This window comes from Acanthochromis polyacanthus, chromosome 2 (genome assembly GCF_021347895.1).
Source record: "Acanthochromis polyacanthus isolate Apoly-LR-REF ecotype Palm Island chromosome 2, KAUST_Apoly_ChrSc, whole genome shotgun sequence".
NCBI classification, from domain to species: domain Eukaryota; kingdom Metazoa; phylum Chordata; class Actinopteri; family Pomacentridae; genus Acanthochromis; species Acanthochromis polyacanthus.
The window spans coordinates 37,640,146-37,666,560 of NC_067114.1; the positions used below are offsets into that span (position 1 = coordinate 37,640,146).

Genomic DNA, 26,415 nt, shown 5'->3' on the forward strand with positions numbered 1-26,415 from the left:
ATCGGCATTTTATGTTTGACAGCAGAGAGCTGATGCATTATGTATAATAATTCACATCTGGCTCTCCTCGGTCTCCACCTCCGCCGCAGCCTCAGTCAGCGAGGAGGGATTGTCTGTCTGCACGTCAGATCTGAAGACTAATGGACTTCAGCTGAACTTTTAGCTGTCAAGCTTCAAACCTTCATCAGGACATGCAGCATTAAAAAGTCATTGTTGTAGCAGCACAGTGCCGCTACCTTGAAACAGCCCTGCTCACTTTTTACGTATTTTTATGTATACTTTTTACGAACTACAAAATGTATCTGCAAGCGAAAGTCCACCGTATGAATGAGATTTGTCTCTTTTTGTGAAGCTATTTTCATGCGTTTGTTTTATGAGATGGAATCAGACATAAATGCATCATGATGTCCTGTGGAGTCAGTTTCCCACAGATAAATCAATAAAAGAAAAATGTTCCCAATGCACAAAGTAAGCTGTAAATATAATCCTGCACACACTCTGTACACGATGGTAATAGAAAGCCCCACAGCACTTATGACATAAACAAAGTAGGCAGAAAAAATGTGGCTTTATCTTATTTTGTGCCGTTAAAATAATCACACAGATTCTTTTTTATGTTTACGTTAAAGGGATAGTTTGGTTCCTTTGAAGTGATGCTCCTGTCTGCTTCTCCAAACTGGCATCATGATTGACTGTCATCGACTGTGGATAATACACTGAAAATGGACTTCACACAACTTCAAAGAAACCAAACAATCCCTGTAATAGAGATGATTTTTACAAAAACAGACATAATGTGCGGACAGATAAAGATGCAAATACGGTGTAGCCTTTCTAAACACACCCTGCATGAGCAATTATGAGCCTGTGGGCTTGTAAAACCCTCCAAAAAGCAGCATTGCATTGTAATTTCTGTATCTGTAGCATTGCGTGACAATTACAATCCAAGCCATAACTACAGTAAATATCTCGTCTTCATGTCCTTATGGCAAGAAGCTTGACAGTAAGGCATTTTGCAGTGAAAGATCCTTTCTTCTACCTTTTCAACATTTATGCATGTAAAGTGGAGCACAAGCTGTTATATGGCCACTGTAATAAAAGCGAACTGAATTTTATCTGTGTCATCTGGCAGATTTTGGACAGAAAAACCAAATTAAGGCATGCCTGAGTATAAAAGACCTCCTGCAGTTTTTAAAACATGTTCCTGTCTGTAGTCATCTCTTTGTTTTAGATTTGTTCACACCTCATGCCTGATCATATTAATTTCCACAAACTTTCTACCTTTCTTCCAGGGCTTCACAGTGAGGTCATGTCCAGTGTGGATATTTGGGGGTTTTACCATCCTGATGGGATTCAAAGGAGGCAGACAAGTGATGAAGTTACAGAACCACAAAAATCAGCAGAGAAGAGGTCAGGGTGGACGGATGGGTTGGCAAAACAATGGACTTTAACATGGGAGACTGCTGTTTGCTGTTCAATAACATTAAATTCATGATAACAGAATTCTACTTTAACCCAAATCTGGACTCTTTGCCTGACCATAATGTTTTTGTGTGTAAATAAACAGATGAAACATATCTGTACTGCATGAAGGAAGCATCAACTGCATGTAAAGATGAACATAACCACCATTATGTGACCCATTGCTTTGTGGACTACTGAAATTTGGTCTTTTAAAACCAGACTCGATGTGTAAGGGGTGAATCTGACGGAGAACTCAAGAACACTGCACAAATTATCAATTAAGAACCTTGCTTTGTTGTTTATTTTCCCCTAAATGGACCATAAGCTCCCATTATGTCTTTCTATGCATATTTTGTCGAAACTAGTTAGTGGAAACTTCAAATTTAAAAAAAAAAACGTCACTTTTTGGCTCACTTGAGATGGCTTTTAACTTCTTCAGACATTGAGAACATTTCACTCACATGACTGATTTGCTGTTTCGGCTTCTGTCGTCTAGTTTTACAGACAACATGAAACATGGACGATACCAGCTGACACGAGGGAATAACTACAACTGTCCTGTTCCTTTTTTGGCAGATGGAAGACAACTGGTTGTGTTTCCGACATCTTCAACTCTTTTTAGCAAATCCATGCATATTGTAGCATGTACTGTCTGTCAGACAACATTATGCAACCCAGTTTAGCACAGCAGTTAGCATTTTCTTTTCTTTTTACTTTGCTTTTTCTTTTTTGAGACATTTGTCTGTTTCAAATTTACCTGACAATTATAAATACACAGAAACTGACTTTATGAAACACAGATAAGATGCAGATTCCATATATCAATAAAATGTGTGTTTTGTTTTTACATTGTTTGTTCTTGTGTGCGCGTTTTTTTTTCTTTTTCTTTTAATCTTTTATTATTACCTGTGCAATATGTAAACAAATTCTTTGCCAACAAACCTGGGACAAGAAATATTGGCATATAGTTTTTACAGTGATTTTCATGTAAGAAACAAATAAAGACATCGTTATAAAAATGTCCAATCAAACATTCTCCCTCTTTCCATGTCCTGTATGTGAATGATGGACATAGTAACCCTAACCCTTATATTCACGATATATCTACTGTAAACACATGATTATTTCTCTAGTCCACTATTGTGACTGTCAGTGATATTTTGTGCTACCGACAGCTCAGTTCATCTTTTAGTTTAATTCATGCTGCACCTTTGTTCTGCCCATAAACACACAGAGCAGGAAAATTCCTCCTGTCTCATGCAGAATTCAACAGGCCCCTCTGCCAGTTTAAAAACAAATATGAATTTTTAAAGAGCATAGAGGGACTTGATGTGAGTGTCTTCGAAAAGTCAGCTTCAAAAAAAAAAAAAAAAAAAAAAGGAAAATAAGGACCAATCTTGGCAGTAGAGGGAAAATATTAGTTCCGACACAGTTTGTTCCATCGGGGAGCACAAAACTTAAATTGTCGTTGCTCAGCCTATATTCAGGTTCAAGTTTAATTTCCAGCTGAGATTTCCCTTGGACCTTTAATGTCACACGGGCCTTCAGTCCATGCCACAATTCACATTTGGCCACCCAGTCTTCATCACTGCAGAGTGATAGATGCTGGAGATGGTTCACCTTGACCCATATTGGGCACTTGCTGGAAAAAAAAAAACACCTTCCAGCATGTTCGCTTAGTTCTGCCGGAGGAAATCCAGCAGAGTAATGAGGGAAAAGACACACTGTCCTTCATGGCCTCATCACCATGGACATCTCCACATTTTATACATTACAACATGGACCTGATATCACTACAGAGCAGAGTAGTGATTTGAAAAATGACATAAGGGTAGCTGTATTGAGCCACTATTTCCACCTTTGTTGTGTAGATTTAGATTCATGAGTTTAGTTTATGCATTTTGATCACAAATATAGAGGACGTGCCAAACCAGCAATCTCAAATACAATGTATTTTGGGCTTGGACAGACTTCAGATTCATTACCTTGTTGTGGGAATGTGTTAGAGCCTTCCATTAGCTGATGAAATGCTGTCAACATGTAGGGTATGAATCATTAAAAGGGCTGACAGTGGAATGGAAATATACCTTAAAGTGGCTCTTCAGACGCCAAGAATATGGAATTTATTTCCATATACAAGTAATGATCCAAAATGAACAATAGCAGCCACATTAATGCAGTGGAATAAAAAGCAAGACATTAACCTCTTAGTGTGTGTGTGTGTGTGTGGGGGGGGGGGGGGGGGAGTATACAGTACAGTACTTCAAAACCTAAAGTAACTCTCAAGTACTTTCAAAGACATTTCAACTAATGTTAGTCTGCTGTTAATGTTTCCGTTGTATCTCCATCGTACATGCTAATTAATGAGGAGTGGCCCAAAACAGACTGCAAAGGGAATTTAGCAGTGCAGACAAATAGCACGAGTTCCTTGCAGCTTTGCAAAGATAAACATTGATATATTAATTATCTACATGTTTGCTTTCTGTCTGACCACAGAAATTAGGTGCCTGAAATGAACATTAGGGATCTCCATCCGTTGACTTCCACTGTGAGGATCGATGAGGAAAGACAACAGAATGTCCTGAAAGACAACGTCTGAAAACTAGTGGTGTTCCTGCGCTCACTGAGGAGGGAAACTCTTGCTTCAAAGAGTAGAACCTGTTGACGACAGAGTGAACAATCCCAGCTGACAAGCATCCTGGAGATGGTGTTTTACCTCCCCAATGTCAACTAGAAGATAGGAGTGGTTGGACTGAATGCTAAGGCCACAGCATGGTCAGTAAAAGCTAAAGCATTCATAGAAACATCCATTCCAGACACTAATTTCCTGAGTTTCCTTTCATACAGACTGAAAACAAATGCTTAAAATGAATCATGTAAATATCTAAATCATCTTTCTTTGGAAGAGCAAAGCTAGCGCGACCTATACAGCCACAATAACCACATGAATGGGAAATAAAATTGGTTGAAACAAGCCACAGGTCTTCTTTAAGTATTTCCACTGCAAACTGAAAAAGTGAAATGGAAAAAAATGGTAGTTTTACAAGTTAAGTTAGTTCATGTTTTTGCCCCCCTTTTGTTACCTGTCTTGGAGATGAAAATAAAGTGGCTGTTTTTACATCAGTGCGTATGCTGTTATCTAAATGCATGCAACCTGAACCTTAAAGGGAGAGTATGCAGTTCTGATCCAATACAGTTTCTGTGAAATGTAGCGAAAATCTCCACATTAGCTGTATCTGGTGTACACTGCCATGGCTCCAACTGATCCACACAACACTATACCAGTCAACTGGCGCTGGGGGCATTTCTGTTTGTGTACAGGAAAGCTCTACATATTTTCCAGAGGATAATGTCAATATGATACACTGCGGCTCTATAATTTTTGCAGTGGATGTTTTTACTCAGGCTGCACAGTGACTCAGTGGTTAGCACTGTCACCTTGAAGCTAGAAGATTACGGTTCGCATCCCGGCATGGGCCTGGGATCTTTCTGCATGGAGTTTGCATGTTCTCCCTGTACATGTGTGGGTTTTCTCCGGGTACTCCGGCTTCCTCCCACAGCCAAAAAATATGCTGAGGTTAATTGGTAATTCTAAATTGTCCGTAGGCGTGATTGTGAGTGTGATTGTTTGTCTCTTGATGTAGCCCTGTTATAGACTGGTGACCTGTCCAGGAAGTCTCCTGCCTTCACCCCGAGTCAGCTGGGATAGACTCCAGTACCCCACAACCCTAATGAGGATTAAGCGGTGTATAGGTAATGGATGGATGGACGTTTCACTCTTCTGTTCCCCGTTTAAAACCAAAAACTACAGTACGAAGTCAGTTTCAACACCACCAGGCTCTGCTTCTTTGTTCATGAACACAGTCTGAAAATCCCATTCTTTACTAAACATAGCAACCATCACAGCAAGAGGAAGGTTGGTGTCTTCAGCCAGCTTTGTGGTTCCTATGGCCGGTGAAAATAATCCAAATAACTAAATCTTGATAGTTTTTTACTGTGTTGGTCTTAAATTCTAAAGTTTATTTTGCTTTGACCACACCTATGATGATGGACCGTCTAACCCCGTTAATTTGGGGGTGAGGCTTCTTAATGAGCACTGGGTGCATTTATTTGTTTAAATATCAAGAAACTTTCTCAGAAAATGGCTGACTGCATCTTTGAAGTTTTACACATCTGAGCTGCTGTACTTGCATTCAGTCAGTAATTACAAAAATAAGTAGTGTGGTAAGTTTTGCTCTACTGAACCAGCTGTGGTGAATGTGGAGGGTAGAGTGCAGATTGTTCTACATGAGGATGTTTTTAGATACTCCCATGTTTTTTCAACCCAAATTTGACAAATACCCACTTGTTAAAGTTGTTCCTACTTGAGGTTTTTCTCTAGTTTACATGATATTTTCCAATTTGTGTATTGATTTACTGTTTTCTTTATAGCTAATACAATTGCTAATTGAATAACATATTATACATATTTATGAGAAGCCTTAGTTTTAGCCCTGATATCATGATAAGTGCTCTACATCTATAAATAAATAAAATCTGTTGAATTTTTAACAGCAAACAACTCGCACAACATCCACGTAATATGACAGACTACTCATCTCTTACTGGCACAAACATTTCATTCTCTGTAAGTGCTACAATATCTGCCTCTCCAGGCCAGACTGAGGAAGGACATAACTTCGGCCTTGGCACATACCGCTAGCCACTTCCCTGTTGCTGTAAAAATCGCTGAAAATGTTCTGCCATACAAGCCGCTGAATGCCTGATGACGCCGGACAGATGACCTGCACTGATCAAACACTACCCAGAGCTCATTAATATAAACGTTGCTGCAAGGACATCCATCTCAGCTCTGTGATTGATTCTTTAAAACGGGATTTGCTCTCTTCGGAGAATATGTTGAGCTCTCTTACCCTCACACACATATAAACAGAGGAGCATACATCTATCTTCATTTCTAATGAAGCTTGTATTGAAGTGGATGTGACAGCAGAGAGGAGGAGAAGAGTGGAGCGGAATAACTTAAGAACAAGACGGTACAAAACCTTGGGACTCGACATCAAGTAGCATTAGACAAAACTTTTCACTTAGCTCAGAAGACACGGCTGCATCCTAAATCTGCTCTTGCTACTACGACTTTTCATTTTTCTGAAGAACAAAGGAAAGATTCCTACCCAAAACTGACAGCAGATACCAGATATAAACAGAAATAGTAGAGGAGTATGTAAATTTTCTACTTGTATATACAGCAGATTTCATTTGCCCGCAGAGAGAAAATTGTTTAGGCTACAAAATAGAAACATCATTCGACGATAAAATGTTGTTTTTCTTGACTTTTTGACATTATGTAATATGCATGTTTGTACACACAGAGGACCTGGTAGTGGATTTGAGGACAAGCGTGTCAGTGTGAGGTCTTACCTAGAGGCATCAAAGCTGTCGTAGGAGCCCACAGTGTAATGTCTGAAGAGCTTCCGTCTGTCAGCTCGGTCCGCTCGGGAATCTGCCAAATCACAGCAGAATGAGATCAATATCTACATCCCATCTGTAACAGTTTACAAATCAGTGATGGCTGTTAGGAGGGCAGCATTCCTGTGGAATAAAAAAAAAAGAAAAGTTTGACTAACAGCACTTAAAAAACACTACTGAGCTGTCAGCGCTGCATCTTCAGGATCAAAACCAAAAGCAGCAGGACGTTTGAACTTGTTTCAATGACAAGTGCCACCTGTTCTCATGTGATCTCTGCAGTTCAGCATCTGTTGGGGCTCCAATGAGTGAAAACATCATTCAACAACTTCTCAAACATCTTCTTATTTAATGCAACTTTAAAATCTTTAAAATCTGTCTGCTCAGTGAGCTGCATGTTAAGTTCCTCGTCTGCCTCCTTCAGTGATAATGACTTTTGTCGTGAATGTAATCCATGAAAAACTACGAATTAGCTGCAGTAACTCACTGGGCCAAATGTAGACCATGTTAGCAGTCTTCTTGGTCAATAAGTTGATGCATATTGTCTCAAAATGGCATAAAATCAGTCTGATTAATCAGCTGACCTGGCGTCATTAATCTCTACGGCAAATGAACAAATTCAACCCACTGAGGAACTAAAACACAAAAGGGAGCTTCAGAAAATGTGAGAATAGCTCTTCAACTCGCGTCAACAGATCCACCTTCATGACAACTCATAAAAATCCATCCACTCTAGAAAAAGCTACAAACTAAATTTACAATTGTTTTGTCAGACTAACACACCCAAAGCCAAGAATCAATTTTAATGCTTAATAAAAGATTTAGTTTGTCACTGAATGTCAAATAAACACTTTAAATATTACTGTTTGGGTTAACAGGGGCAGAACATGTAGATATCTTTAAAATAAAACTCATCTATTTTAGCTGTGGCTTTTATCTAGTGTGTTTTTCACTTTACAGTCATTTTTTTTAATATGGTTTTCATTGTTTTTAATTAAAGACATGCGCTTTGCAACTGTTTCGAGAATTTATTGTTTGACATGCACTATATTAATAAAGTCTGACTGAAGAAATGATTTCATAAGGAAAGGGAAAGATTCCAATCTTAAATTTAGAAAAAAACAAACAAACAAAAAAACTAAGTCTGATGCTCCGTTCTGACCTCCTCACTGGGAGGTCACACTGTCATTATTCAAAGAGCTACAAGAGGTCTTTGTCATGTAAACCCAATATGATGTGCACATATTACCAATGGCGTCTTTTTACCTGAGGTGGAAAAATCTGTGTCTCTGTGTCCAGTCCTGTAACACAACAATGTCTCCTTTTTTATGATTTACAATCATAATCTACAAGCAAAAAGTGTGTTTTGCTGACCTTTTCATGCACATTTTAATTTTAGGAAAGTTGATGGAAATGTCAAGTTTCTTAAAACAACTTCCCCTAATGACGTTTGTAAGATTACTCAAGGAGGTTTTTGACTTCTTCTAAAAAGAGCTAATGGGTTGATGAGATGGAAAACTGACTGATCTCCTGTTTCTGTGTCCTGAAACATGGCTGATACCGACTCATTGCAATTGAAAATGACACAATCATTACAAGTTGACCAGCTAAAAGCACTTCTTGAAGACTTCTCTCTATTTTTCTGACATATTATCACTTCATAGATTTATTCAGAAGAATGTGTAGCAAACAAATGCCAATATTTACTCTTCTGTCATCTCTGCTTTGGTCTCCACCAACTCCAGAAAAACATATGGCTTTGACTCGCAAGTGCCTGGCTTTGAGTTGAAAGACAAAAATCAAGCAAAATCGGCAAACTATAGTTAACACAGTTTTAAATCCTTGAATCTGACCTTGTAATACTAAGAAAATGTTGAGAGGTGAGCAGTTCTAGATGCTCAATTTTGTCGTTATTGGCAGCTACACAAAATGCTGCCATTATGGGTTTACATGGAACTGAAATCTAATATAAATATGCATATGATATACATATAATTTGTAACTCTGCTTTGCTGTTGTCCGTTTCAATTTGTATTCCGAATGAGGTTGATCCCTCATGATTTAAACAGGTTAATTAAATGAATAAATGTACAAGACATGCAAACCGATAAAACTGTACTCTTGCTTACCGTGTTTTTTTGTAGAGGTCATTCATATAAAAAAATTGAGACCAGTATTTAAACAAAGATCCAGAGGGTGGCAATATTGGCTAATAAATGCAGAAATAAAATAACTGCTGATTTAATCTAATCCAATCTAATCAAAGAGAAGTTTGTAGCACTGTGAATGTGTAGAAGTTAAAAACAGGACACATTCAATGAAATGTTAAGATGAACAAGAACCTGAAGCTGGTTAAGTCCTTCTCAGGCCTCAGACCTAATTTATCTGTCCATCAGTGCACTACTAGATTACATTTTTTAAATATATTTTTGTAGACTAAAAACAAATATTTTTTTGTATTAAAAGTGCATATTGGACACACACATGACCTCCAGAGTTAAGATTCTTCCCGTCTTATTCTGCCTCATCTAGCCATCCTCCTCCTCCCCCCCCCCCCCCCCCTTTTTCCCTCCCTCTCCTCCCTTTCCTTCACAGACTCTCTCACACCAGCTGTCACACTTTCACAGAAACTCCATCTCCTCTGATCCGGCTTAGATCTTGTCATCTTTGCAGGAACATTTTATTTCTCTCTGCCTGATTCTACGTCCACAGTGTCAGATTGGAGGGAGGATGTGGCTGGAAGGAGATGACCGGCTGATAGAGACATAAACAAAAAAAAACAAAAAAAAGAAGGAAAGGAAAGGAAACGAGGGGTGGGTGTCGGGTTATAGCCTGGTTCTGGTGCAGAAAACGAAAGAAAACAGAGATAATGTGTGTGACAGTAGACTGGACAGAAGAGAGAATAGGATATTTACAACAGTCACACTCCATAGCAACGGCTGTCTGACTGCGGCCAGCTGGTTTCTATGGTCACAGATCAATAGAGATGCTGCAGCCAATTGTGTGTAAGGGTGTGTGTGTGTGTGTGCGCATATGCATAACTGATAAGAACATAAAATAATTGTGTGAAAATATGCACCAGCGTCTCTATTTGGGTTGCTGTTTTGCCACCTGTTTACATTGCAAACGTGTGTGTGTGTGTGTGTGTGTGTGTGTGTGTGTGTGTGTGGCAGCTGGTCCTCCCTGGATTTCCCCCTCCAGGCCTTTATTTTATTTTTCCCTCCACACTTTCTTCAGTCGCTTCTCACTTTACGGCACGAGGGAGAGAAGTGACAATGAGATGGAGAGCCTCATTTCGAAGCATCGTTCCAACTGTACGCTGCCGCACAGCTGTAACCGGAATTATAACGCACGCTGCTGTATTATTTTGTCGACTTAAGAGTCCGGTTTTGGCTCAGATTATGTGATTTGCTGTTTTTATTTTCTTACATAATCACAGCAATCCATCTCCAGCACGTCTTATCTCTGCTGTGTGTTGATTGTCTTTATTTGCACTTTTAAAAAAAAAACTCTCGTAAAAGTAGAAAATGAAGCCGCCAGGATTGTTGCAGCTGCCAAAAAAGAAAACAAAAAAACAAGAGCACATCACACTAATTCTGGCTGGCAGTTACTTTAAGGATTGATTTTGAAATAAAGCCCAGATGTGGCTGGCACAGAGCTGCATCTCAGGCCTGGTAACTGTACGCCGGCTTGTTCTTCGAGCTCCACAAATGCAGCTTTTCCTGAAACCAAAGACGACTAATACATTTTCATTCTAAACATGCAACTTGTGCTACGTTTACTCCTGGCATCACACTACTTAATCCTGTTAAGTAAAAAATGGGGCTTTTGAAATCACTAATTATAATTCAAGCTCTATTTTTAAAATGATGACGAACAATACCAATTTTCTGCTTTCGATTTCAATTTGTCGTTCTGTCGGAAAAATACCCCCATGACTCCAACTACTTATAAAACCAACATTACTACTAATAAAGCTTTGCTGTTTGTTGGTAAAATTGATGCAATTGCAATGAGTAGAAGCAAAACTGCAGCTTATTTGTAATGTGGTAGCAAACACAAAGCATCTCTTTACTGGCTCGTTGTGAATGGTGTCTCATGGTTTGACCTACTGTGATATTTCCATACCATGTAAGAAGTCAAATCTTTAGTTTTAACCCCTCTCATGCTGCTCATGCCCCAGCTCTGGAAACATGTAAGCATTTTGTTTCTCTTGAAACTAGTAATCCTATGAGAAACTGGTTATAATAAAAAGAACAACCGATGATTAGCATGTACATAAATAACTTAAAAAAAACCAAACTTATAACTGACCATACTTTCACAGTTCCTTGATTTGCCTCACACTTATGCGACCCTTTCATGGAACAAAACAGAGACGATGCTTGACTAGCAGCAGAGTAATTCAACACTGACAATGAATTACAGGTGCTGCCTTCCTTGTTGTTTATACTATCATTTAGTGTCGAATAACTTATTGATTATTGAAACAACAATATGGGTTTTAAATTGCATGATTTCTAAATGGCTCTTATTTGCCTAAAATGAGCTTGTGGTTGTTGTTTACATGCACTAACCAACAATAAAGACAGTAAAGACGCTCGTTATGTACTTCTGTAAAAAGATGATTGTGTGTTTTTGTGGTTCCTATGAAATGCTGCAGCTTTATGACACCATGTTGAAAAGTTGTTAAACTTTGCAGCTGGGACCAGAACATTGAACGCAGTTTGTTTCTATGAAGTCTTGACTATATCTATGGTCTTGACAGGCACACACAGAGGGCCAGTAAAAACCTTATGGATGTTTTGACAGTCTGATGGCTGGTACACCAAGAAGACCAAGTGTCTGTTTTGACAGGAGACCGATGCAGAGTGACGGCAGCTTTACTGAAGGTTCCTATGGTGTCTGGAATAACAGCGGAGCAATGCTAAGCTGACCTGAGACAAAGGTTGAATCAAGCTTGAGAATTTGGAACTGCCTGGACAAAGAAATTAGTCTCTTGTCTTTTTAAAACATTCCCAAAAACATTTATTAGGAGAGTTAAATGATGTTCTATTTCTACTGACCAGCCTCCACTGATCTTTTGTGGTGTTGTCCTGTTGGAATCAGTCTGTATTCTGTTTGACTGTGTACTCTTTTTATTATTTGACCTGTCCTTGTTTTCAGTATAAGACACAATTTATTGTCTGTTTTTAATCTCTGTATTGCACTGTGTACTTATTACTATTCTCCAGCATTGGACTTTTCAAAGAGTCATGTCATTGAAGCGCATTAAAAACACCAGTTGGCTCTGTACCGTCTTTTATAGTCCAATGACATCGGCAGCAGAATCCAATTACCAAAATAATAACCAGCCCCGAGGCCAGCTGATGCCTTTTGACGACAGTAAATACAGCTAACATTGTTAGTTGACCTTCCAGACATTGTTTTCTTGGTGTCAGATGTGAAGGTGGAGAACAAGACACAGCATTGAGATAAGAATACATTTATCTTCAATGAGGAAGAAGGGAGAGTATTTTTATTCTTCTTTTAAAAATACTGTAGTATGAGGTATTTATTGATCGTTGATCATTTCCAGTAAATGGCGGTCAAGACTCTCCTAGTTTAAAATAGCAGACAAGAAAACCTACATGAAGGCTAAGCAGTGAACTACTTTGGACGAGGTCAGCAGCAAAACATATTTTAGCCACCCAGAAAAAGCCCAAGTTAAAAAAAAAAAGTGTCAGTGTTTTATATAGCTACTATTCTGTGCATGTGAAAGGTCTGCAACCCACAAAACCCAGAGAGCCTTATGCCGTCCTACAACAAATAGTGCTCCTGAAATTACTCATCTGAAGTTCAGGTTTTTCTTCCGTTACTTATCGACATCATAATGCAACACATTTGCATAACACCTGACTTGCAGCCAATTTCAATCCCAAAGAATAAGCAACTGCCTTACAGTCCAACAATATTTTCCTGCTAGAGCAACTTCTACTAGAGACACAGCCCTATACTTAGAGATCTGGGGTTACTAACCAGTGTTACTTCCTTATCGTTTGGCCACCTCACCAATCAGAAGGGTCGAAGAGAGACAGGAGATAAAATGGAGCGTTTCAGACAGAAGGTGTCAAAGTTTGGTCAATCATGAGCTCTTAGGTTATCATTTATAATCTGTGTTCATGTCACGTAGATGGATCTTTGTTGCTGTGGGACCATTTCTGTTAGAGTGACTTTCCAGGGCCTTAGCATAATTGTTGAAGGATTGCCTGGCGGTCAAAAGGTTAAGATATGCAACACCGTGAAAGGGGTTTTGGACTAATGAGAGACCCAACAGTTCCAATACGTAAACTGATAAGGTTACATCCATGTGTACTTTCCTTTGCAAAGGAATTTCTGGCTGTCTGTTCACTGTAAAAGCTGTTGCATTTATATTCCTCCTTCAAGAATCTGCATGAACTGTTATTCTCCATATTGTACACAATATTAAATCAGTCAATGACTTTGCAGTGTTTTGCGTTTCCTGAGTTCAATGATACAGCAAGTATCCACAACAAAGGTGAGAAGTGCTGCAGTAACGTATAGTACAAGACAAAATGTGTTTTTAAGCATTAAAGCATGTAAATGTATTCTAGCAAATCTAAAAAAAATAAATAAATACTAAAAACTTGTGAAAGTGCAATAGGAGCTCTTTAAAGAAACTGCTATTGTGACTGTGACATTATAGGAGTGCAAAGCTAAACTGGTGAAGTGCTCTTTCAACAACATCTGACAAAATGACTGCTCTACTAGCCTCAATCTGCCATTGATCAGAACGTGTGAGTGTCTGATAAATGTGTTTGGCCTTCTCCACACACAAACTTCTGAGCTGTCATGTTTTGAAAAACTGCTGAGGAAATTTGATTGATCCTTCTTTTCAGCTTCTATCATTAATCATGCATGATAAACTGTACAAAAATACTTGCTGTAGTAGTCGGGCTTTTCTGTGAGCTCAAAGAGGCAGCTTCGGTTTCACACAAATAAAGCTTTCGCCTAAACTTGCAGCGTTTGCTTCCTGGTCTGAGAGGCTGATGCCCCCCGACGCTACCATTCCTGCATCATCACTCAGCTGTGCGTGCATTTGTGTGAGCGCAAGCTGCGAGCTTCCTCGTGTGTTTCCCCATGAATCGCTCTTCAAGTGCTCTCGAGGGTCCAAACCTGAACCCCGACAAAGCATGTCTAAGCAGGGCTTAATCCTGCTGCACCACATCTATTGAATTAAAGGGATTAGAAGCTAAAGGTGTTTAAGTTAAATCAGCGTGTTTGTGAGTCTGGATGTGGGTTGTGGGGATGAAAAGGTAAGGTGCTGATAGGCTGAAGATGAGCAGTGTTAGAAACATCCAAACGCTGCATAGAAATGTCTGTTTTAGACTGCAAAGCAATTATTTAGATCTTTTACGCTTTACTCTTTAATATTTAGTCAGAAGATCCTCCAATCACTGATCAGATGTTGAATGTTCAAACTACACAACATAAATAAATGGAAACATCACGACTGTAGCCTTAACATTCAGATTCCTGCTGTATTTCCCACTAGGGTTATTCCATCTCAAATTATCAAACATCTTCTCAGATTTGCAACTTCTTTTAAATCATAAACTATGAATATTTAAAAAGGGGATCTGAAATTTTCAACTGACAAATCAAGTATTTTCTAAAATAAATGATAGACATATTTAAAGCGAGTTCTTAAAATGAATAATGAAAAATATGGTCTCACATTTTAATGCGGAAAAAAAATGTGCTGAAAATGGGTCAGTGGGCAATTTTTAAAAAAAAAAGTGTAGCTCAAAAAATGTTTCATAGGTCAAGCTAAAAATTCACAGATATCTTTGTAAATATCCATATATTATGGTATAACAACAATCTGGCAAATCAGAGATGGCCAAGGAGAAACTGTTCTAAAATTTTTCAGATGGAAACACTCACTGATGTGTCTTTTGTGTCTCAGTGGATCAGTGTTAACTTTGCAGTTCTCACCTCCTTAGAGATTTAGGGAAACTAGGGAGTCCCACAAAACACCTTGTTTACCAAAATCATTTTGCTTCTGTCTGACAAAGAGGAAACCTTTAACAGACATTTTGCCAACTGCATTCAGGATCTCGATGAGGGTTTTTTTTCCCCCACTTGACCTAATCACCTGAATATTCATCTGCTCATGAACATTTGGAGCCAGCTGAGGTAGACTGGACATCTGATTAGATGCCTCCTGGGCGCTTTGCTTTGGAGGTTTTCTGGGAAACTGTGAGGAAACCCCAGGTTCAATAGAGAAATCATTGGAGGGATTATATAAATCATCTGTTCTCCCCTAGGAGGAAATGGAAAGCGAGGCTGGGGACAGCGACATCTGGAATTCCCTGATTAGTCTATTGACCCCGGATAAACCTAAGAAAATGCACTGTGGGATAGATGCAAGACAACAAAATGTCCTGAAAGAAAGTGTACATCTGAAAACTGGTGGCAGTCGCTCTGGTGTCTACTGAAAAGAACATTTGCTGCAAATATTGGGACCTGCTAATGACAGAGTGCGAAAATCTCCATGGATGAGAAAAATACCAGCTGTAGAAGTCCAGCTAATGAAACTACAGTACTGATAAACATGACAGAGATAACACTACACCGCCTCAACATTAACTGGGAGAAAAGACCAAGACGCTCAGCTCTCCATACGGTTGGTAAAAGCTAATAGAGTTAACCTAATGCCCATCCAGTCATACTGAAAGCAAATGTTGAAATAGATTCGCATAGAAATCAACTTCCTTTTGGAAAGCTGCAAAGAGCTCATGCTAATTGCTCCCCACTGTTTCCCTGAAGCTCTGCAATGGAGGTTAAGAGTGCAAAGTTAGCATGGCACTTGGAGCCACAATAGACACATTAATTTGAAAAACAGAAGGTTGATATGAACTGGGTTTGTCTTTTCTTTTTCAGACACAGGGAAATTTTAATAGGAACTACAGTAAAGTTATAGTTACAACACACATACAAGACAAAGAGAAGCTTCTGACAGAAGAAAATAATATCCACTAATAAGCCGTCATTTAAGGGCTGTTCTAACTCATGACAGAGCATATTGCCTGTTTAAATTAGACACTACACTACTGTCTTGCTAGAGAAAAAGAATAACCTGCAAGCATTCAGTGAAAATAAATGAAGCCTTATGATGTCTGAGTAGCTCTTAAGCTGGCAGCGATATTCCATCACATTCACAATATAGAGAACAGCTGAGCCTATGCAGTGTGGAGAAAGTGTGCTGTGGGACTGAACGGCTCCACTCTGGATGAATAAATGATGGTGTAGGCATTGAATAATTACCTTAACAAATGCTTTCATAGGCAGCTTTAGATGCTTAGAAACACTGTAAACAGTTTGTCCTCCTGGATCGCTCAAGGTACCAAACATGTAAGAATTTGTTTGTGGATTTATAAAGACTTTAAGAACATTCACTACTGTATTTCTTCGTTGATTTTCAGCATTAACTGGTGACAGTTAATACAAACTGTAACCCAGAAGTACTAATTAACTCCGTCAAACTCCTTTAATTTCAGGAGGCCAGTTTATACGTGTTCTTTCAAAGGTTTGAATAAAACATACATGATAAATGATGAGAAAGAGCAACAGCACAGACTGGACAGAAGAAAGGATTATTTTTTTGCAGATGGTTAAAGGAGTATTTGGATTATTTTCAATGCCAATTATTCCATTGAGTACTTTCTGGCTTAATGAATGAGTTCTTTGGTCTTTAAAATGTCATGAAAAATGTTGATCCATGTCTCCCAAAGCTTTAAAGCTCCTGTCGTCCCGTGGGTCAAAGTGACCCGTTTTAAAGTTCTTAAAATGTGGAAAAATATATATACTTATTTTCACAGTGAAAAATTAAATTTTTTAGGAAATTTTTGAACATTTTTTGGTGGAAAACAAACAAAATGTTTAACATTCAGAAAAAAGTCAACCAAAATCCAGTGAATTTCGCAGTCAAATTTGGGGATTTTTTATTTTAAAAAAAAATATAAAACTTGAGGGAAACTTTTTAGGAATTTTCTTCCTGAAGATTTTGCAAATTTTTAATATTGGGTAATTTTTTTCTGAATTTTTGGACTTTTTTCAGACAAGGCAACCTTTTTTGGTGAGGACAACAGGAGGGTTAAAGTTACAAAACACTTCAATCAGGGAGTCAGACAGAAAAAAACAAACACTGAAGCTGAACAATTAAAATGGCTGTCCATTAATTTAATGGTTAATCGACAACTAAGAGTTGAAACTCTACTTATTACTTACTATTTAGAGTGGAAACAGGCTCTCCTTAAAGTACATCTGGCAGTTATCTAGTCTGTCGTTATGTGTATACGAAACAAAGAAACTTTACTGACTCAGCTGTGACCAACATGACAACAAACCTATTAGGCTGAACTGCAGGTTGTGTTTACACAAAGTCATCATTTTAATTTGAGACATCTTTTTTTTTCAGTATTGGTAATACCTCTGATCACTTCCTATACAGAGGTACAGGCCTTCATGCCACACTGAAAAATGTATCCACAGTGACAAATATCACAAATTGCGTCTGGGGCCACAGTCTGTACAGCTTATGTGCTATGTAAAGTCTTTTCAGCAGGGGTAACTGTACATGTTGGACCTATTTTTTGACAAACAGCAGTATGTCTGTGCAGTCTCTTTACTGGTTGCCAGGCAACCTCACGGAGATGCTCCTCGTAAAAATAACAAAATGACGTTTTGTGTGTGTCATAAACAAACAACTTGCACATTAACCATAGAAGCGCTGCCATCTCCCCCAGCTGTCTGTCTGTATGCTAAGCTCATTGAGTTTTTTTTTACTTGACTCTGATGTTTAATTTTAAGTTGGCTCCAAACCAATAGACGCCATGTCAAACAGAGATGAAACATTAGCAAAAAGACACAGAAGTACTCAGAAGTAAGTGCCACAAAACAGTGACAAAGAGAGGCTAATAACTTCAAAGACAAACAAAATTACCCAAAGAAGCTATTTCAATGCAAACAGAGAGAAAACCACATCTAAGGCACACTTAAGGATCAACGCTAGATACAAAACGGCTGCAAAGAGAAGGAAAGCCCCAACAAAGAGACCCAAAATATCCATCCATCCATTCTCTATACACCGCTTTATCCTCACTAGGGTCGCAGGGGTGCTGGAGCCTATCCCAGCTGACTCAGGCGAAGGCAGGGGACACCCTGGACAGGTCGTCAGACTGTCACAGGGCTACACATACAGACAAACGATCACACTCACATTCATACCTACGGACAATTTAGAGTAACCAATTAACCTCAGCATATTTTTGGACTGTGGGAGGAAGCCGGAGTACCCGGAGAAAACCCACGCATGGACAGGGAGAACATGCAAACTCCATGCAGAAAGATCCCAGGCTCAGGCTGGGACTCGAACCATGGATCTTCTTGCTGCAAGGCGAAAGTGCTAACCACTACTCCACTGTGCAGCCCCCCCAAAATAGCCACAAAGAAGAAATCAATTAAAAAAGATTGTACAAATAAATGCAAAATGGCCATAAAGATTAAAACTGACTGAAGAGATGCAAAATCAATATGAACAGATGCAAAATAAATGAACACTGAAAGAAAACCACAGAGACATGCAAAATTACTCAAAACAAATACAAAGAGCCTTAAGACAGTGATGAAAGTCCACAAAAACACCAGAAAGAGATGTAAATAAGCCCCAGAATCAGTCTGCCGCAAACTGACATCAAAGAAGTCTGTGTGGCTGCATTTTGTTCAAATTGGTGGCAAATGCTAGCTTTTTGTATCGATTTAGAATTCATTTAGGCAAACAAGGCCTTCTCGAGACCAATCAGCTGATTGAAGAGCAGGTACAGTTTCATCCCACCAAGATTCCCTTTGGCTCACTACAGTCCTAGTCTGGTCTATAGATACAGGCAGAGGACGGATGAATGACACATGACGAGGTCTAAAAGCTGCACTTGGACTCAGACTAACTTTAAACTTCCTCTCTGATGACTTGCCAAATTGTAATCATCTTGGCTTAAAAATGCATTTGTCAGTTCCTGTGATTTCTTCAATCAGTCACAACTGTTAGGCTTCATTCAGTCTAAGTGCAGCACACACACATGCAGGTGACCCGTGGACTTGGCCGGCGCCACCACTGAATGAGTCTTTGCAAGCCGCCATACTGTGCTCCCATTTTCTGACAGGCTTTCTTTGCAGGCAGACCTCGGGGCAATTTGGATGGTGCACAGTGTGAGAGGAGCTCCCTGTGCCAATGGCCTTGGGTTAGGCTTTAAAATAAGCCACCCAGAAGAAGGCAAACAGCCACAGCCAAGGAAGAACAAGTTGCTCCCCATCTGCCTCGATCATCGCTGACATACTCCTCAGAGCAGGGGAGACTAAGAACGGGTGGGTGTTGACTCTGGCAACGCCGTGCTTTATGACAATGTCAATAATTAAACACTGCCAGCGAATATGGAAAAAGATCATGGAACAAGGAAGAGAGCAGGACCGACAGGAGGAAGACGGGCCTTCCCTAAAACCTCCTGCCTCTCATAGACACACCGACTACAGGCACAGCACGGAGTGAAAGCAAGGACAAGGAAAAATGGGATATTTATGGGGGATGGAGCATGGCGTGATATGTTCATTAGCCTGCACCCAGAAGACATCAGAGCACAGCTGAGTTAGCAGGGCAATGTAGCGCTTAGCTTTGTGCAGCACAGCCTGGGGAGACAGAAAGAGACGGGAGACGAGCAGACAGAGGAGCTGAGACACATGCAGCTCAGGCACTAGAGGAAAAAAAAGCCACGTGCCATCACAGTGCTTCAGGAACCAACAGCATTTGGCCTTTTCTTTGCGTCTTCCCCTTCCTCTCTCTCCCAAACTGGGCAAACAGTGTGTGTCCTACATAACTCAATGTCCCACCTCCAGCCCCAGGTGATTACACTTACAGCTCCTCTCCTCGGTGGCCTTGGCCGGGATCTCCTCCACACAGTCGGCTGGAAACCAGCCCACCTGGCCACGGGCGCTGCCCTCCCAGAAACCCCCCTCTCCGATGCTCAGAACTGGACCGAGGGAAGGGAAAGAGGAGGGTAGGAGTTAGGAAAGTAGTGAGGGGATAGTACAACAGACATCAGCACAAAATGAAATAACAGAACAGTGAGTCCACAGAGATCATTAAAGCACTTAATTTAAATGTCATATTTAAATAGCAATATTAAGGCAAAGATCTGTGTATACAATGTCTCTTACATTATATCAACACTGACAGAACCTGCAGAAAGACAACTAACTGTGCAATAAAACAATGGGACAATATTCATGAGATCCATTATGAGTAAAATCTCAGTCCCGAATCTGCTAGAGGTTGTGATTAAATGTCGTCCAATAACACTGCGAGCTGCAGGAGGTCCCAGCTCATGTCTGAAAATGCTCCTCTCTAGAAATGCAACATTGATTTGTGTAAAGATTTACTACAGCTTAGTTTGTAGCGTTTATGTGGAGTTTTTTTGTCTTTTATCAACAAAATAACATTTTAAAATGTAAGCATGTTGGAGCAGTTTTTGCATTCTGCTTCAAAATAATGTTATTCTTCACTGTCTGACAGTGAGTTTTTAAAGCCAGAACTCTACATTTCTATGGCCAAATAAGTGTGTGCTTTCAAAATAAAGTTCTACAAATTTCAACAAAGTTTGCCTTCATGAGAGGAGTTTGTAACAAACATTAACCATATCAACTGTTTCTGGAGGTTTTTGTCCTTTTCCTGTCACATTTTTTTTATTCACTTTTGGCTCATTTTTCACTGCAATATAAAGTCCTGCACCTTTACAGAAACAACAACACAATCATCAATAGTAGAGAGAATAAAAAATGTCTTCTGTGCAGAATTGACACATTTAGAATGTCACATCTTACAAAGAAAGTTGAAGTTCATTGCTTGAAGTTGGACTTTATATTTAATATACAAAGGACGTTTGTGAAAATGTACGACTTATCAGTGCCAGAAACCGTAAAAACTTTTTTTTATTTTATTTTTTTTACTTTTTAGCTGAACTGCAGGCACGAGCAGACAGACCACAGGTATGGAAACATACTTTTAGATTACCAGTGAGAACTTGGTAAAGCTATAAAAATACATGCTAATTTCACCATTTTCAATTTTGTAAACTTAAAAAAACAAAACAAAAACCCACCACTGTTAAGAGTAGATGTGTCTACTATATACAATTCACTGTATTCATGTGTTAGGTTTAATCTGTCTCTCCTCTCACCTTGTAGTCATCAGCTCAGCTCACAAGTCTTTTACATTCACTTAAATGTTATTTCTATCAAGAAATAAGAGGCAATTCAAATCTCTGAACAAGACTTCAATCACCTCTTTATAACTTTCCATGGATTTACCTCTAATAAGAACTTACTCCGTCTTCAACCCTTTTGTGAATAATCTTATTTTTTCATGTCACTGTGCACGTGTCCAGGCAATTGCATCATTTCAGTTTCTGCATCAGGTGTGTCAAAGTTTACTACATTTGCATTCTTGCATTTGTTTGGAAGAGAGAGATTTTTTTTGCGCATGTGTGCGTCTTGTGGGTTTAGAACTTGCAGAGTTTTGTCCACCTGTTTCATGGATTCACCAGACATCAATACTGTGACTCTCATTTTGACTTAGAAACCAGTCTGTGCTATAAACAGCAGCTGTAGCATTTCGGAAGCAAGCTCAGTTGTAAAATTGTTACGGCTCAGTAATTACCTACGACAAATCACTTCTGTTGGGCATTAAAAATGGATATTCTACACACACAGTAGCAGTGGCTTAACATAGATGTTTTTGGCACGTGCACGTCCTCCTCGATTCCTTAGTAAATAATACATTCTGCATCCATTAATCAAAGACTTGCAGTGTCTCTGAAATCGACTTAGCATCACATGAGGATGATGTTATGTGTCTGCATGAGTAGAGCCAAGGGAGTCATTTTCATCAGATATGCTAATGTGCGGTTTGATTTCTAGTTGTCTCGTTTCCAGACCCAATTATGAAACAAATCAGGGCTTTTTTATTCGCTTTTTGATTTTCAGTATTTATACCAGGAGAGGGAGGATGACGTGTTGGTCAGCGATAGAATGTAACCGAGAATAATTAACTCAAGTCATGTACAAAAAGTGTTTTTAAGCAGGATTGAAGTAGCTCCACCGACTGATTCACTGGCTATACTGGAAGCCAAGGCTGTGACTTGAACAAAATAAGGAGTCTCACCTTTGACCCGGTCGCCCTTGTAGAGGTTAATCTCCCCCTCGGCCTGACCAGTGTAAGGACGAACTACCACGAAATGTCTCCCAGGTACTGCACTGTACAGCTTCCTTCTGGTTCCTACTCCGTCGCCATGAGTGCTGGGACTAACAGAAGAAAAACAAACACAGCAGGTCAGAACTGAAGATTAAAGCAAAATCTGAAAATCAAACATAAGGAATAAATACAAACAAAACAAATTTAAAAAAATCCTCACCACAAAGAGTTAGCTTGTTAGCTTTGTTTCACCATTTTGTTTTGTGGCAGCTGGCACAAATAAAGTTTTCTCTCCCAGTTTTTGAGTTAAAGTGAGTGAAGTTTAAGATATTGTGCCACCCAGACTTCAACATCTACAGCAGGAACATCATGCATACAGGTATCTATATTAATGTGAATAATCATCTATGGTTATGATCCATTACAATGAAGATACAGTGAAATAGAAATGCATGGCAAAAATAGCAAACATTTTAGAGATAAGCCAAAATTTCACAGATTATGTTTTCAGAGGAGCTCATGTCTCATCAAGAAGCTCCACCTCATTCATCTGTGGTCGATAACAGAAACTTAATTCTGCAGGAACATAAAGTTGCCTGATCAACAAGTTAGCTGTCTTAGTGTAGGCTTTTGGTGGTGTTAAACCTCTACAATTTGGACGAACCCAACGGCATTAAAGGGCAAAGCAAGATGACACAGTAAAAAACAGCCAAACAGCAAGGAGTTTTGTTCCAGAGCTCCAGTTTTATGCAAAATACAGACAAAGGAGTCATCCAGGTGCAGTGGATGATGGCATGCAGCAGAGCAGAGCAGAGCCTGACCCCCTCCTTCTCACACACCACACTGATTGCCCACCTGGCTCTTATATTCTCCTCCCACACCAGTGACCTGCCCACACTTATATTAAAAACTACAATAATAAATATCCTTTATGCTAAAAAAAAACATGAATGCAATTAACAATCTGATACAAAGGAAAGAAAACACATAACCCAAAGGAATACTAAACAAAGATCAAACTTATTCAAAATCCCCCCTGTAACCCCTCCCCTCTCTCCTCTCTGATCTCTCAATTCCCTCTAATCAGGTAAGTGACAACTGCTGCTACTCTGTGGCTGCATCCTCATGTGTGCACTCCATGGAACACGCCCTCCTGAAGTCACCTCAAGAGAGAGAGCTTAACACCCCCCCTCCCCAACACAAAACAAAATAAATAAACTTGTATCAGTCTGTACAACATGCATGTCTACTTCTCTTAGTGAGGGGGATGCCCTCCAGCTCCCTCACACTTAGTTCTAAACAATATTGAATCATTTTAAGTAGCAATAAATAATGTTGTGCTAAAACTGTGGCATTTGCATTTGATATCATGGTGTAATCATAAAAACTTTAGTAATCAACTCAAAACTTGCAGAATTTTGCTGCGAACAATCTGCAGAATACAAGAAAACAAACATATAGTAGAATTTAACTAAGTACATTTACTCAAGCGTTGCACTAGTGCACAAATTTGAGGTGTTCTCTCCTCATGAAACTTTCTCCATCCACTCCACTACATCTCAAAGGGAACTAGTTTACTTTTTACTCCACTACATCTTATCTGACAGCTTTAGTTACTTTATTTTGAAGATTTTTGTACACAAAACATACGAGGAATACTGAAAGTATGACGTTTTGTAATTATTCAAACAACCGAACAGTTTGTGTGCAGCTGATACCATTAGTCAATAATTCAACTGACAGGGTTTGAAACTATTTTGATAATTACTTTGAGCACTTATGAAAGCATTTCTTACCATTTTCAGCATTTTTTTTTAACTAAACCATCCATTGAATAATGAAGAAAATATGCAACAGAATCATCCACTGTGAAAATAATCATTACTTTTAGTTAACAGTTCAAGATAAAGAAGCTCCACCAGCTCCAGAACAAAAGTACGGCATGAGAAACAATAGCCCACTGAAATAAGATACAAAAGAATGACAGTCACAGGAGGCACTTTTATGCATTAAGTACTTTCATTTTATATAATTTTAGCACATTTTAAGAAACACCTTTGCTTAACCTCTTAAGCCCGGTCGGCCCACAGGTGGGCTGAAGAAATCCCGGAAGTAATACACACAGTAAAAAAAGTAGTAAAACAGGACAACTGTGTTTACTTTTAATTGTTGATCAAAGTTTATACTCTAATGGTCACAAAATAAGCTCGGATGTGCATTTTAGTGCAAACGTTAGTATGTACAGATGATTTTAAACCTTGATGGTGTGAAATCCGCGGATTTCACACCATCTATGCCAACTATGCCAACAATCATTGTTGGCATAGTGTTATCCTCTGTCAAATAGGGGGGGAAATCAGGCAAGGATAGAAATTTCACATTTCTCCTCCGGTTTATTCCAATTTACTCAGGCATAGTGACAGACACAACATTTTTTACACCAGGAATACATTCTCTGAAGTCCCTCGATGTCCAAGGACACCAAGAACATGCATATGAACTTTTTTATAGTGGAGTAATTCTTCATTTACTTTGGGTATGTCTTTTTAGGCGTTTTTTCTGAAAACGCATTTGGAATGCAGGACAATGTAATGGGGTACTTCTACAGTCTGTATTAGTACTTCAACTTAAGTATAGGATGTGAATACTTCCTCTATCACGGTCACACAGTGTGGACAAAGTGTTTAATGCAACTTTAGGAGAATTTAAGAGAAATTTTAAGGGTTCAAACTTTAACAACATGTCAAACTACTAGCAAAAAAAAATTATATTTCAAATATTCTGACAGATAGTGTGATGGCAGTCATGATTTTAGAGGGAATAGTCATTTTTGCTTCCCTTTTCTACCGAAACCGAAAATGCTTTGTAGTCTGGGTTGTCCATGCAGCACCACAATCCTTTGTTTATAGTGGTAGGTTGTGACACATTTTACCTATATTACACATTGCAATAACATTTGTGAATTGCTCAGCCCTGCTTAAAAGGCTGTATGTGAGACACACATAAACCAGTTATGCAGAGGCGATGTTTGGAGGCCGGCAGACACGTGTCTTGCAGTGGTAAGTGGGGCAGAATATGGGCTGGCTCTGACCCACAGAGCTGCAGTGGCTTCTGGGTAGGAGACAAGACATACTGAAGGCTGCATGGGGAGCTACCCAGGATTTGGCAACGCAAGACAAGAAAAATATCAAACTGGCAAACTATGGTGGCTAAAAACCTTCCACAAGAGGATCAGTACGATACAAGAGCTCCTGCTGAGATATTATGATTCTGCCACAGTTGAGTGGCTCAGAAAACACAAAAAGGGAACATTTCCTCATCCATCCACGGAGCTGAGGCTACAGGGAGGACAGCAGTGGTGCCGGCTGACGCGCCTGACATGATAATGTAGCTCCCCTTAGTGGTCAACCTTCATAACAACACTTCCCACAACAGATGGTAAAACAAATGCCATCGAGGGCCTGAAGTAAGCCGTAAAAATTACAGCAATTTCACAGTGTGTACGTTGAAGCAGTAAAGTAGCATTAACCCTCTGAACCCTGAACAGTTTCTGAGTGTTTTTTTTGCGTTGTTGCATTTTTCTTCACTGTGAGGTCATTTTTCACTGAAACACGTCTATGGAAACACTGCAAAACCATGGCCTCAAGTAGAGAGAATTCAAAAACAGTTCAGAGCACTTAAAATGTCTTGCATTTCCTCGATTAAGTGCAAACATGTGTTACCAACACTGGAAAAGAATGATGGCTCATACATATTTAACTATTTACACTTCTAAGATCTCTAAAACTGCATCATTTTTCACATGAATAACAACAATAATCCATAATATTATTCAAAATCGAGGTCACAAACTGTTTTAGAAGGCAACAGCAAAAAAAGGTAGGCTATGCATAAAATTATAAGAATTTAAGATGCGCATGAAAGCAAAACATGGCGTATAAAAACATAATTATTGGGATGAATAAAAGACAGTTCAATGTGCAGTGCAAACGGCATAATTTTGGTAGATTTTTAAACTTAAAGCCATTGTATGCTGTCATAATCACTTTATTCAGTGTGTTTAGTTTAAAAATCTACCAAAATTATGCCGTTTGCACTGCACATTGAACTGTCTTTTATTCATCCCAATAATTATATGTTTCATTTCGGTGACTTTTTAAAGTCAACAAGGCTTTCAAACC

The 26,415-nt window shown here is 39.1% G+C and overlaps 1 protein-coding gene across 1 annotated transcript in view; it reads right to left on the reverse strand.

Moving 5' to 3' along the window:
- Positions 1–26,415, reverse strand: part of LOC110958200 (SH3 and multiple ankyrin repeat domains protein 2) — a 329,760-nt gene that overhangs the window by 82,345 nt on the left and 221,000 nt on the right. Inside the window, 3 exon segments of the mRNA XM_051937780.1 lie at positions 6,886–6,967; positions 19,902–20,015; positions 22,205–22,344. Of these exon segments, the coding sequence (XP_051793740.1) occupies positions 6,886–6,967; positions 19,902–20,015; positions 22,205–22,344 (336 nt within the window).